At 38.5% G+C, this 13,079-nt stretch overlaps 1 protein-coding gene across 6 annotated transcripts in view; it reads left to right on the top strand.

Moving 5' to 3' along the window:
• RABGAP1L (RAB GTPase activating protein 1 like) overlaps positions 1 to 13,079 on the top strand; it is a 763,363-nt gene that overhangs the window by 163,432 nt on the left and 586,852 nt on the right. For all 6 annotated transcript variants that reach the window (XM_049635168.1, XM_049635167.1, XM_049635169.1 and 3 more), the window contains one exon: positions 2,653 to 2,794. In XM_049635168.1, coding sequence (XP_049491125.1) covers positions 2,653 to 2,794 — 142 coding nt within the window. The remainder of the gene's footprint in view (positions 1 to 2,652; positions 2,795 to 13,079) is intronic.

Genomic DNA, 13,079 nt, shown 5'->3' on the forward strand with positions numbered 1-13,079 from the left:
CTGCTGTCCTCTATACTTTTTTGAAGCCCAGCGATTAATTTTATGACTATTATTTTAAATTCATTTTCTGTTATATTGTTTAAATCGTTTTCGACCCAGAATATATTGTTTAATCGTTCGTTAGCTCTCGCTACTTTCTGGAGTTTCTTTTGAGGAAAATTCTTCCATTTTGTCATTTTGGATAGTCCCTGGAGTGGCGCGGAGCTGCAGGGCTCTTCTTCTGTGCTGTCTGGAGTAACTTGTGTTGGTGGGCGGGGCCACAGTCAGACCTGATGTCTGCCCACAGCCCACCTCTGGGGCCACAGTCAGACTGGTGTGTACCTTATCTTCCCCTCTCCCAGGGGCAGGACTCACTGTGGAGTGGTGTGGCCCCTGTCTGGGCTACTTGCACACTGCCAGGCTTGTGGTGTTGCTTCTATGGGATCTGGCGTATTAGCCTGGGTGGATCTGCAAGGTGCACAGGGGCAGGAGGGGCAGGCTCAGCTCGCTTTGCCAGTGGCCCGCTTTGGGAGGGGTCCTGAGGCACCGGGAGGGAGGCAGACCTGTTGGAGGGATGGATCCACAGAAGCACAGCGTTGGGTGTTTGTGGTGCAAGCAAGATCCCTGACGGGAACTGGTTCCCTTTCGGATTTTGGCTGGGGGATGGGTGAGGGAGATGGCGCTTTCCAATGCCTTTGTTCCCCACCAAGCTGAGCTCTGTCCTCCAGGGCTCAACAACTCTCCCTTCCATTGTCCTCTAGCCCTCCCGCTCTCCAAGCAGAGCTGTTGACTTATAACATTCCAGATGTTAAGTCCTACTGGCTGTGAGAACTCACACAGTCCAGCCCCTCCGCTTTTGCAAGGCAGACTCAGGGGCTCTGCCTTGCTGGGTGGGCTGGCTGCCCCTCCACTGCCCCAGCTCCCTCCACCAGTCCATGTAGCGCACACCGCCTCTTCGCCCTTCCTACCCTCTTCCGTGGGCCTCTTGCTATGCTTGGCTCCCGAGAGTCCGTTCTGCTAGTCCTCTGGCAGCTTTCTGGGTTATTTAGGCAGATGTGGGTGGAATCTAAGTGATCAGCAGGACACAGTGAGCCCAGCATCCTGCTAGGCCGCCGTCATCTTCCTAACTTCGATTACTTTCTCTTTATAGTAAGTCAGGTAATGTCAGTCCCCAGATTTTGTTCTTCAGTATTGTATCGATTATTCTGGGTCTTTTGCCTCTTTCTGTAAACTTTAGAATTAGTTTTTGACGTCCACAGGGCATCTTTCTGGGATTTGGATTGGGATTGCATTGAATCTGTAGATCAAGTTGGGAGGAACTGAGAGCAACATTGAGTCTTCCTATACACAAACATGGACTATCTCTCCGTTTCTTTAGTTCTTCTTTGATATCTTACATCACAGTTTCCTAGCTTTTCCTCATATACATCTTGTATATAAATGTATATATATAAATGTGTATATATACATATGTATATAAATGTGTATATATACATATATATAAATGTGTATATATATAAATGCATAAATATATATAAATGTATATATAAAAATGTATATATATAAATGTGTATAAATGTAAATTCTGCCTTTGTTATATGTAGTGGTCTGTAAATGTTAGATCCTGTTGTTGCTGTTCAATTCTATAACCTTGATGTATTTTTGTCTACTTTTTTTTATTGTGAGAGGAATGTGAAGTCTCTAATTGTAAATGTGGGTTTGTCCATCTCCTTTCATTTCCATCAATTCTTTTTTTTTTTAAGATTTTATTTATTCGAGTAATCTCCACAAACAGTGTGGGGCTCGAATTTATAATCCCAATATCAAGAGTTGCACACTCTTCCAACTGAGAGTTGGAGTGCCCCCATCCCATCTTTATATATTTGAGACCCAGTTGTTAGGTGAATTTACTTATAAGATGCTTTGGTGTTCTTGTTAAATTGATTCTTTTAACATTGGTCAATCACCTTCTTTATTCCTAGTGACTTTTTTCTTGTGTGGTAGTCTATCTTATATTGATATGGTCTCTTCTGTTTTCTTCTTAGTGTTTTCATGGTATATCTTCTTCCCCCATTTTAACTTACATACATTACATTTAAAGTTTTTCTTTTTTTTTTTTTTTAGATAGAATGCAATTGTGTCAATTGTCAATCTGACAGTCTTTGTCTTTTAATTGGTATGTTTAGGCCATTTATGTTTAATATAGTTATAGATATATTTGAATTTAGGTCTACCATTTTATTATTTTCTGTTTTTCATTTCTTTCTCTTTTCACCATTTATAAGGTAAAAACTATCTACTTCCCTGAATTACTTGATAGATGTAACTGATACCCCTTTATCTCAGTGTGAGCCAGTCAGTCCTAGAAATCTAGTATTACTTACCTATCTGCCCTAGAGTCTGTGGTATTTTAGGATTTCTTTTGTTAAATAGAAAATTTCTCCCAATATGGTTATTAGGTTTCATTGGTTAAAATAATACTGGAAGAATAATGCATTTAGAATATCATGCGGAGAACAACACACTTGAAAAATTTGTACTTCAGTCTTGGTGTAGATCAAACATGACATGCTCTTCCTAATTTCAGGTCTTTTTGATGAACCATTGAATTACTATCTTTCAGTCTTTCCTTCAAATTTCTAATATTGAAACACATGTTTGTATCTTTCTCAGTATGAGGGAAAAGGCCATACCAATGCTGGAGATGCAATATATGAGGTAGTAAGTCTGCAGCGACAGTCTGAGAAGGAGGAACCGGTAACTCCCACTAGTGGAGGGGGTCCCATGTCACCACAGGAGGATGAAGCAGAAGAGGGTAAGAAGTGAAACTTATTCAGTTGTCTTTCTATATATAGCTGCTTTATTTATAACCCTCACAGGTGTGTGTGTGTGTGTGTGTGTGTGTGTGTGTGTGTGTGTGTGAGAGAGAGAGAGAGAGAGAGAGAGAGAGTGAGAGAGAGAAGGGGGGATGGAGAGAAAGAATGCTGATTTTTCCTAGTTTTTGCTACTCTTAGGCTAGATTCTGCTAGATGCAGAAGAGATTTTGATTCTTCAGTTTCTCGGTTGCATAGTCCCTGGCTCCACTTACGTAACTATTTAAATTGACAGCCTCACTTTGCTATTTTGCTTCCTATTTCGTTTCAAATATTTAAAAAAAATTTTTTTTAATGTTCATTTTTGAGAGATACAGAGACAGAATGAGAGTGGGTTAGGGGCAGAGAGAGGGGGAGACACAGAATCGGAAGCAGGCTCCAGGCTCTGAGTTGTCAGCACAGAGCCCGACGCGGGGCTTGAACTCACGAGCTGTGAGATCATGACCTGAGCCGAAGTCGGACGCTCAACTGACTGAACCACCAGGCGCCCCTCATTTCAAATATTTTTAAAGTGTTTAATGAGAAGTTTCAACTTCTCTCAAGTGTTTTTAGAATTTTAGTGATATGTCATGTCCTATACTCATTTGATATTATTTAATTCTGACTTGTTTTTTGTTGTTGCCTTATCATTTTACCACTCACTTATTTGAAATAGCATGATATCTGCTCTGTTTACTATATGGATGCTGCTGAGAGATGCTGACCAACCCCATAAGAGTCACACTTCATTTGGCTCTGTGCTCAGTCCTCTTTTTATAGAAATTAGAACTAAATGGCAGATCTTTACTTTAAACCCTTAAATTATCTGCTTACAAGCCACCTGGGTGGCTTAGTGAGTTAAGCATCCGACCCTTGATTTCTGCTCAGGTCATGATCTCATGGTTCGCAAGATCGAGCCCTGTGTTGGGCTCTGTGTTGACAGCACAGAGCCTGCTTGAGATTCTCTATCACTCTCTGCTCCTCCTCTGCTTGTGTGCACGCGAGTGTGTGTGCACACTCTGTATCTCTCTCTGTCAAAATACATAAATGGACATTTAAAAAATTATTTGCTTACAGGGTAGGATTTGTTAAAAATAATTTCTGAATTGATATCACCTTTGCAAAAAGCATCTTAGAATTTCTTAGTCTTTCTATGAAACTACTACTTGCCATACAAATACTAGTTATTTTTGGTTAATATGTATTGAGTGTTTATTACATGTAAACATTATTCTAAGTGTTTAATAAAACTTTATGAAGGTATAATTTGCATGCAATAGAATGTACCCAGTTTATTTATTTTTTTTAAAGATTTTATTTTTAATCTCTACACCCAACATGGGACTTGAATTTGCAACCTCAAGATCAAGTCACTTGCCCTACTGACCAAGCTAGCCAGGTGCCCCCAATATACCCATTTTAATTGTATAGTTCATTGAATTTTGGCAGATGGGTACATCTGTATAACCATCACCAGAACCATAATATAAAATATTTCTATTACCCCCAGATTTCCTTCACACTCCTTCACAAGTCATCCTTTCTCCTCACCTGTGGTTTCTGGCAACCACCAATCTGTTTTCTGTCCTCCTGTTTTGCCTTTTCTACATCTTCATGTAAAAGGAATCTTAATGTAGTCTATGGTATTTAGCCTCTTTCACATAGCAAATCTTTTGAGATTTATCTGTTGTATCAGTAGTTGGTTCCTTTTTGTTGCTGACTAGTAATTTATTGTAAACATATGCCACAATTTCTTTATCACATCACCAGTTAATGAGCCTTTGGGTTGTTTGTAGCTATTGGCTGTTAGGAATAAAGTTGCTATGGATGTTTGAGTACAAGTCTTTGCTGAGTATATGCTTTCATTTTTCTTGGGTGAATAGCTAGGAGTAGACTTTTGGTAGGAGAAGTCTTATGGTAAGGGTGTATTTAACTTTATAAGAAACCACTAGGCTGTTTTTCAAAGTAGCTGTATCATCCATCCTTAGCAGCATGTGCGTTAGTTGTTCCATATCCTTATCTACATTTGGCATTGTCAATATTTAAAATTTTAGCTGTTCTAGTGGGAGTATAGTGGTATCTTGTGATATTAATTTGAATTTTCCCAACTGACTCATCATGTTGTTCATTTTTTCATATGATATTTGCCATTTGTATATCTTCTTGGTCCAACAGTCTGTTCAGATCTGGTGCCCGTTTTTAAATTGGGTTGTTTGTTTTCTGATTGATTTTTAAGATTTCATTTCTCTATCTCTGTTTATATAGATAAAAGTCCTTCATTAGATAGGTTTTACAAATATTTTGTCCCATTCTGTAGTTTGCCTTTTCATTTTGTGAATAGTGTCTTTTGGAGAGCAAGAGTTTGTTTTATGAAGTTTAACTTGTCAGTTTTTTTCCTTAATGATTTGTCTGTGATCCATTTAAATTTTTATGCTGGAGGTAGTTTAGAGTTCTTTTTTGGGGGGGGGGGGTTAAAAAACAAAACCACTTATTATCTCTTATGGTTTCTGAAGGTCAGGAATTAGGGAGTGGCTTGTGTGGGCAGTTCTGGCTAAGAGTTTCTTATGAAGAGTTAAGTGTTGTCTGGGGCTGTAATCATCTGAAGACTTAACAGGGTGGGGCAGAAAGGGGCTAATTCATACAATTACCAAAATGATGCTGGTGGTTGGCAAGCAACTTTGCTTCCTCTCCACATAGGCCTCCCCACAAGGGCTGCTTGGGTGTCCTTTCGGGATAATGGCTCCCCAGACAGCAGTCCAGGAGACCAAAGTGGAAACTGCAGTGCCTTTTATATCCTAGCATTGAAGTCATGCAGCATCACTTTCATAGTATTCTCTTGATCACAGAGTTCAGCCCTTACTTCCATTGTGTGACTCCACTATATTCTAGACAAGACTCCCAGGAACATTGTTGTGGTCATCTCCTTCCCAGTCAACACAAAGAGGTAAAGACCAGAGATCATTTGCAGGAGAATTTTGGGCCAGACATAGAAACACATTCTTTTCTGGTAAACAAAAACCACAGGACTGTTTGGGAATGTAATTGAGTTATGTTGCTCAAGAAGAAGAATAAACAGTTGTGACAAGCATCTACCAGAAAGTAATTTGAACTTAAGATTTCAGGTAATGTCTTATAAAAATGCCATTCCCTTTAGAAATAAAAAATATATGGAACTAGAATTGGGAGAGAACAAAAATAATAGAATGACGGTTGCTACTCCATAGGAATACATTATATAATTTAAATAAAAATCCCTTCTATCCACTAATTTAAAAGAAGGACAACTAACATGGATTAAATATCTGCTTTGTAGCACATAACGTATTAGATATTTAATAGATCTAGTTTCATATTTTCTCATATTAGACCTAGAAATAAAGTAAGTATCATCTTTATATAGCATATGAGGAAATTGACTAAAAAAATTGAGGTAAATAATTTGGGGTCAAAGAACTAAAAATAATATACAGAATCCGAACTTATGGTAGTGTCACTCTAAAGTCAATGAATTTTCATGACATACAAAATCAAGGTATTCTTCTTTAAACCACTGAATTGATATAACTCTCATTTGCTTAAAAGGTAGTATTTCTCATATTACAGACAAGATATTTTAGCTCTTACGTATTTTAGATCATATTCTACATCTGTCTAATGTCATACACCTTGGCTAGAAGAACATAATGAAACATAATATGAAAATAAAATGTGAGACTCTATCTTCCAAATAGCATTGTTTTATGTGAAAGCATTTTTGAAGAGTGCTTTCAGCATACAGATAGTGCATTAAAAAAGAACTTTAGATATAGAATATTTCAGTTATGTCAGCCAGAAGCCAAACATACCTCTTTAAGGGATGGGTTGTAGAAAAACTGATCGGAAGCCAAAATATTCTCTTCAACAGAAATCTTTGAGACACACAAGCACTCCTTTAGTTTATTTTCCATGCATTTTTTATTAAAAACATTTTTTAATGTTTATTTATTTTTGAGAGAGTGTTAGTGGGGGAGGGGGAGAGAGAGGGAGACCCAGAATCTGAAGCAGTCTCCAGGCTCTGAGCTGTCAGCACAGAGCCCGACGTGGGGCTCAAATTCGTGAACTGCGAGATCATGACCTGAGCTGAAGTCGAACACTCAATCGACTAAGCCACCCAGGTGCCCCTATTTTCCATGTGTTTTGTCTGACATATTACTCGATGCTATTCAGGACTTGGAAAGGTATTTTTTGGTTTAGTAGTAATTACCTTAGGTGTGATTTAGAGATTTGAAAGTTGTGCAGATGCACTTTAACAAAAGAGGTGTTTACTTATGGAAAGCAACATAACTAGAAAACAGATACATTTAGAAGTAAATGACAAACCAAATGATCCCAGTTTTAGCTTGTTATGAATCATCAGAATATTCAGAAACATCCACTGCCAGGATCTTAAAATCATGTAGGTAAGCATTGGAAAGGCTATCATTTTCTTTTTAATTCTTTTTAATGTTTATTTTTTTTGAGAGAGAGAGACAGAGAGACAGAGAGACAGTGTGAGCAGGGGAGGGGCAGAGAGAGAGGGAGACAGAATCTGAGGCAGGCTCCATGCTGCCAGCACAGAGCCCAACGCGGGTTCGATATTGTAATGATTGAACAATTCTGTGCATTTCCATTGCACACAACGATAAGTGTAGTCACCATCTGTCACCAAATAACGTTATTACCATCTTATTGACTACATTCCCTATGTTGTACTTTTCATCTTCATGACTTACTTATTTAGTAACTGGACTTTGTACCTCTTATCTGTTTTACCCATCCTCCCACCTTCCTCCCCTCTGGCAACCACCAGTTTGTTCTCTGTATTTAAGTCTAGTGTTTTTTTTGTTTTGTTTTGTTTTTGTCTCTTTTTTTCCTTTGTTCATATATTTTGTTTCTTAAATTCTACATGACTGAAATCATATGGTATTTGTCTTTCTCTGACTTCCTTCACTTAGCATTGTACCCTCTAGGTCCATGCATGTAGTTGCAAATCATCAAGGCAATGCAAACCAAAACCACAGTGAATTATCCCCTCACACCTGTCAGATTGGCTAAAATGAAAACCACAAGAAATAACAAGTGTTGTCAAAGATGTGGAGAAAAAGGAATCCTTGTGCACTATTGGTGGGAATGCAAACTGGTGCAGCCACTGTGGAAAACAGTATGGAGGTTCTTCAGAAAATTAAAAATAGAATTACCATATGATTCAGTAATTCCATTACTGGGTATTTGCCTAGAGAAAACAAAAGCACTAATTTGAAAAGATATATGCACCTCTATGTCTATTATAGCATTATTTACAAAAGCCAAGGTGTAGAAACAGCCCAGATGTCCACTGATAAATGAATGGATAACAAAGAGGTATAAGGGTAGTATGTATATACAATGCAATATCAGTCATAAAAACGAATGAGACCAAGCTTCTTTTTTTGAGAGAGTGTGTATGCACACACGTGAGTAGGGGAGAGGGGCAGAGGGAGAGAGAATCTTAAGCAGGTTCCATGTTCAGTTCAGAGCCGGACTTCGGACTCTATTCCATGACCCTGGGATCATGATCTGAGATGAAATGAAGAGTCAGATTGTCAACCTACTGAACCCCCACAGGCACCCCACTCTTCATTTTTGATGTAGCCATTTTGACACAGTTCTTTTGACACGGTGGTGTCCAAATGGCTACTTCAAAAATATAAGGAATGAGAGGCAAAAGAGATACATTTGAGAAATTCTGGAGGTAAAATCAAGAAGTTTATAAATTAATTGGATGTCATGAGCAGCAGAAGAGAAAGGAGGAAAAAGAATCAAAGGTTACATCTAGGTTTCTAGGTTAGGTGGCTGGATGATCTTGGTACCAACAAATGAGACAAGGGGAAGAAGAGTGGGTTTCGGAATGAGGGTAAGATTTAGACCTTGATGAGTTTGAGCTTACTGTGGAACATTAAAGTTGGACTGTTTTTCAGGTACTAGAAATAGTTTTTAATTGTGAGAGAAGTTTAATAGTTAGAGATAAAGGTTTGAGAGACCTCAGCATGAAGCAATGAGAATGGCTGAAATTTCCTTGGGAAACGTGGGAGATGCAAGTTGAAAGTAGAGTTTAGGTGATCACTGACATGTAAGGGGTATATGCAGGAAAAGAAAGCCCAGCTAAAGGATTTGCAGAAAATGATCAGAACAATGTGAGGAGAACTAAGACAGTGTAGTAACAGACGGTGAAGGCAGGAGTGATGTGCAGCATTGCCACGTGTAACAGGGAGGTTCAGCATGATAAGACCAAAAATTGTTCATTGGGTTTGGTGAATTTTAGAGGTCACTGAACCTCTGTGAGGGTGATTTTACTGAAGTTGGGCAGGAAAGTCTTGTTTTAGTGGATTGAGGAAGGGGAGACTGGTGTTCTAACCTTTCAAGAAAGTTGATCAGAAGAAGAGGAAAGAGATTGGATTAAAAACATTGGGTTATATTAGGCCAAGAAAGGGGTAAGAAATTTGAGCTCATCTGTAGCTGGAAAGAGAGAGCTAACTTAGAGAGAGCTAAATTAGAGAGGAGTTACCACTGAATTTGTAACAGTACAGCTTCCTGACAGGCTTCTGTGTCTTCTGCAAATGCTGTTTACTCTGCTTACAGGCTCAGTCCACCTGAGTAAGCGCTTCAACAAAGGCATGTTAACAGTAAAAAGAAAACAGTAATTTTAGCGTACTGGCAGTTTCTGCACTTAGAGATGTTTCAAAATATTTTCTATGACATTTTTTTTAGTAGGTTGCTCAGGCAAATTACAGTTAAAATGTATTTAATGCAGAATGGCTGAGTAAGGAGCTTGGCCAATCCATTTATCAAAAAGCAATGATAAAAGTCAGTAAAATTGTCAAAACCCAGCCAGTTTAGGACTTAAGAAAGTGACAAATTATACAAAATGAGAAGTATCCATTCAAGAAAAACTACTGAACTCAGGGAAGAACAGTCTGTGGTAGCTTAGTCCCTGCAGCTGCTCCCATTCTGCTCATTCCCACCACTGGCTTATTATTGTGGCAGTTCTACAAGGGTGGGGCAAGATGTGAGAGCTAGGAGCTTGCAGAAACCGATCCATAGAGGGGAGGGGTGGGGCGACGGGCTAAATGGTTGAAGGGGAGTGGGAGATACAGGCTTCCAGTTATGGGATAGATAAGTCACAGGGATGAAAGTTACAGCATGAGAAGTACAGTCGGTGATACTGTAATAGCGTTGTATGGTGACAGATGGTAGCTACACTTATGGTGAGCATAGCATTTAACATTGTGTGTCAACTATACTTCAATAAAAGACAGAAAGAAAATTAGTAGTTTTGCTTTAGTTGCTGAAAGGGTTTTATGTGATTTGGAGCAAATATAGAAACCTTGTATTGCTGGAATGTTGTTGGAAACAGTCGTGATTTTTGTGGCAAAAGGATGGCCAATGTTGTAAATAGCATTAGTTGTAATTCTGGCTGGAGAAAGCCACAGATTGACCAGAATTTTTTTTTTAATTTTTTAACGTTTTATTTATTTTTTGAGAGAGAGGGAGTGAGAGCGACAGCATGAGCATGAGTGGGGTAGGGTCAGAGAGAGAGGAAGACAGAATCCGAAGCATTCTCCAGGCTCTGAACTGTTAGCACAGAGCCCAATGTGGGGCTCGAACCCACGAGCAGCGAGATCATGACCTGAGCCAAAGTCAGTCCACTCAACCAACTGAGCCACCCAGGCACTCCAGATTGGCCAGAATTTAACAGGATTTAAGGAATAAGTGGGCTTTCCTAAGACTGTACATATCACTGGTGGTCTGGAAGACCCTGTATGTGTGCAAGGCTGAGCACTCTGGAGAGACCAGAGCAGGTCCTAACTAGTCACATATCTGTTCTGGACCCGAGGTCTTACATGTACCTGATTGAGTTGTGTTTCCAGAATTCTGTCTCCTAAATGGTTTTGCCTTTCTTTTCTATTCAATAGAGACAGGCTATACTTCAAGTGGACTAGGTAGCTGAAGACTGTTTCTCCCCAAATCAAGCTGTTGGTTTTCCCCTGTCAGCAGGTGGCATTTCCTAGGCTCCAAATCTCAGAATCCCAAGCCTACCTTTATCTGACTTTGTCATTCCTTGTACTGGAGTATTGTCTTAGCTCCTAACTGGTTTCCCCCTTCCACCTTTGTCCCTACCAGCCTAGTCTGTGTTCCCCACACCAGCCATACACGTTCTTTTGAAATTTGTCAGATTACTTTACTTCTCCTTAAAATCCCCCACTGGCTTCTCATTTCACTTAGCCAAAAGTTCTTTTTACTATGGTTGACAGGGCTGAATGCAGTCTTGCTCTGATTTTCACCTTAAAAAAAATTTTTTTTTTTAAATTTTACATTTCTGACCTCATTCTCTGCCACCCCCTCCCTTCCACATGCCACACTTGTCCTTTTGCTGTTCTTCAGACATAGCAGGTGCACACTTGCCTTGGGCTGTGGTGCTTGCGGTCCCAGCTGCTGGCTGGGACTCTCTGTCTTAGATTGCCGCATGGTTCCCTCCCTACCCTTATTCGAATTTTTCCTCAGATGCCACCTTCTCATTGAGATCTTGTCTGCTCAGTAAATAAGATGAACACTAATAAATGAATGAACAAATAATTTTAAAAAATATATTTATTATAATCGATATAATGTTTTTCCTTTTATAATGCTTGAAAATGATTCAATGGTAAGAAAGACTAGAAAAACAGAGGCAACATTTCTGGATTGCATTTGAAAATATGCAAAAGTACATAAAAATTTCAGTTTCGTATTCTTATGTATATGGTCTGAAGAATAGGTCATCAGATTTCTGTTTTCCTCTAAAATTCATTTCTGTTCTTAACAATTTTTCGCTATTTGAGATGTCACCTCATCTTTTGAAAATCTATTAGCCATCACCTATATTTAAAAAGTTACAAAATCACAGAGTAGGAAGTAATAGTTTCTTTTATAGATCAGGCATTTCATACATTTTCAATATACTTTATTATTAGTTCTGTAATTGACATTTCTGTCAACGCGAACATCAAAAGTTAGAGCTGGAGGTGGCATAGAAATGTTTTCCTGCTTGGGGGGAATAGGAGTATTCTTTTATTTAATTATTTCCAACAATTTGCCTGTCAAAGCAAAAGTGGAAGTTCAAGTCACTCTAAATTGTCTTACCTTAGCCTGTAATTTAACTAAAAAGGGATGCAGATTCAAAAGGACTAAAATTGCTCTTAATTTCCTGGGAAAGATCTAAAGTAAAATGAATTAAGGTATCTTGGCATATTTTTCAAATGCTGTTCAAAAAATGAAGTGTGTTAAAGGGGATTAATTTGAATGCAAAGGAATCTTAGCAGAAAGTTAAGTCCATCAGTGCAACATCATAGGGGTTATTTTCAGATTACCTTGTCACCTTTCCATACTCCTACATATTCTGAATTGCTCTTGCTTTTGAAACTTGGTACTGCTTCATCTGTATTTCAAACTGGCTTTCTGTTTATTGACCTGAAGCTTGTATTTAGTTACTTGTAACCTGGATAGTATGTTACATGAAGGCACCGGATGGCAAATACAATATAATTTCCTTTAAGACACATGCCCAGGTAATTGTAAAAGACCAGACTCACAGTAATATTACGTAAGCCTCACTCCTGGTTGTGCTTTTTATGTTCAGTATAGTCTGCAGTTTTTGAATTTTGGATTGGTTCAAATGCTATCTAAAAAAAATTTCCTCATGATTTAAATGATTGTTAGTGGCCTATTACTACTCCTAATCATAAATACAGAGCAAAATAGTCTCAAACTCCATTATTTTCTTCTAATTTCTTAACTCATAGTCTGATTAGAGAAAAGGCGATTACAAACTGCTGTTACCATAGAAACCAGTTTGCATATACAAAAATGAAAATTTTGTATATTTAAATGAAGATAGGCGATTAGGAAAGAAATTAGTTTAGGAGAATGTGATGATCATATAGTACTTATGTGTGGCAAGAACCAGCTAAAGAAGTGCTTCTCAAACTTTAAATGTGTATGTATGTTACCTGGAGATCTTGTGAAAATGAAGTCTTACTTCTTAGGTCTGGGGTGGGGCCTGATCTGCATTTCTAAACAGATGTCCTGTCAGACACCACTGCTTTTGGTTACACCACACTTTGAGTAGCCAGGATTTAAATTGCCTGCTTATATTAATTCATTTAACCCTCATATCACCCTTATAAGGCCCATACTATTACTATATCCATCTTG

This window comes from Panthera uncia, chromosome F1 (assembly GCF_023721935.1).
Source record: "Panthera uncia isolate 11264 chromosome F1, Puncia_PCG_1.0, whole genome shotgun sequence".
NCBI lineage: Eukaryota > Metazoa > Chordata > Mammalia > Carnivora > Felidae > Panthera > Panthera uncia.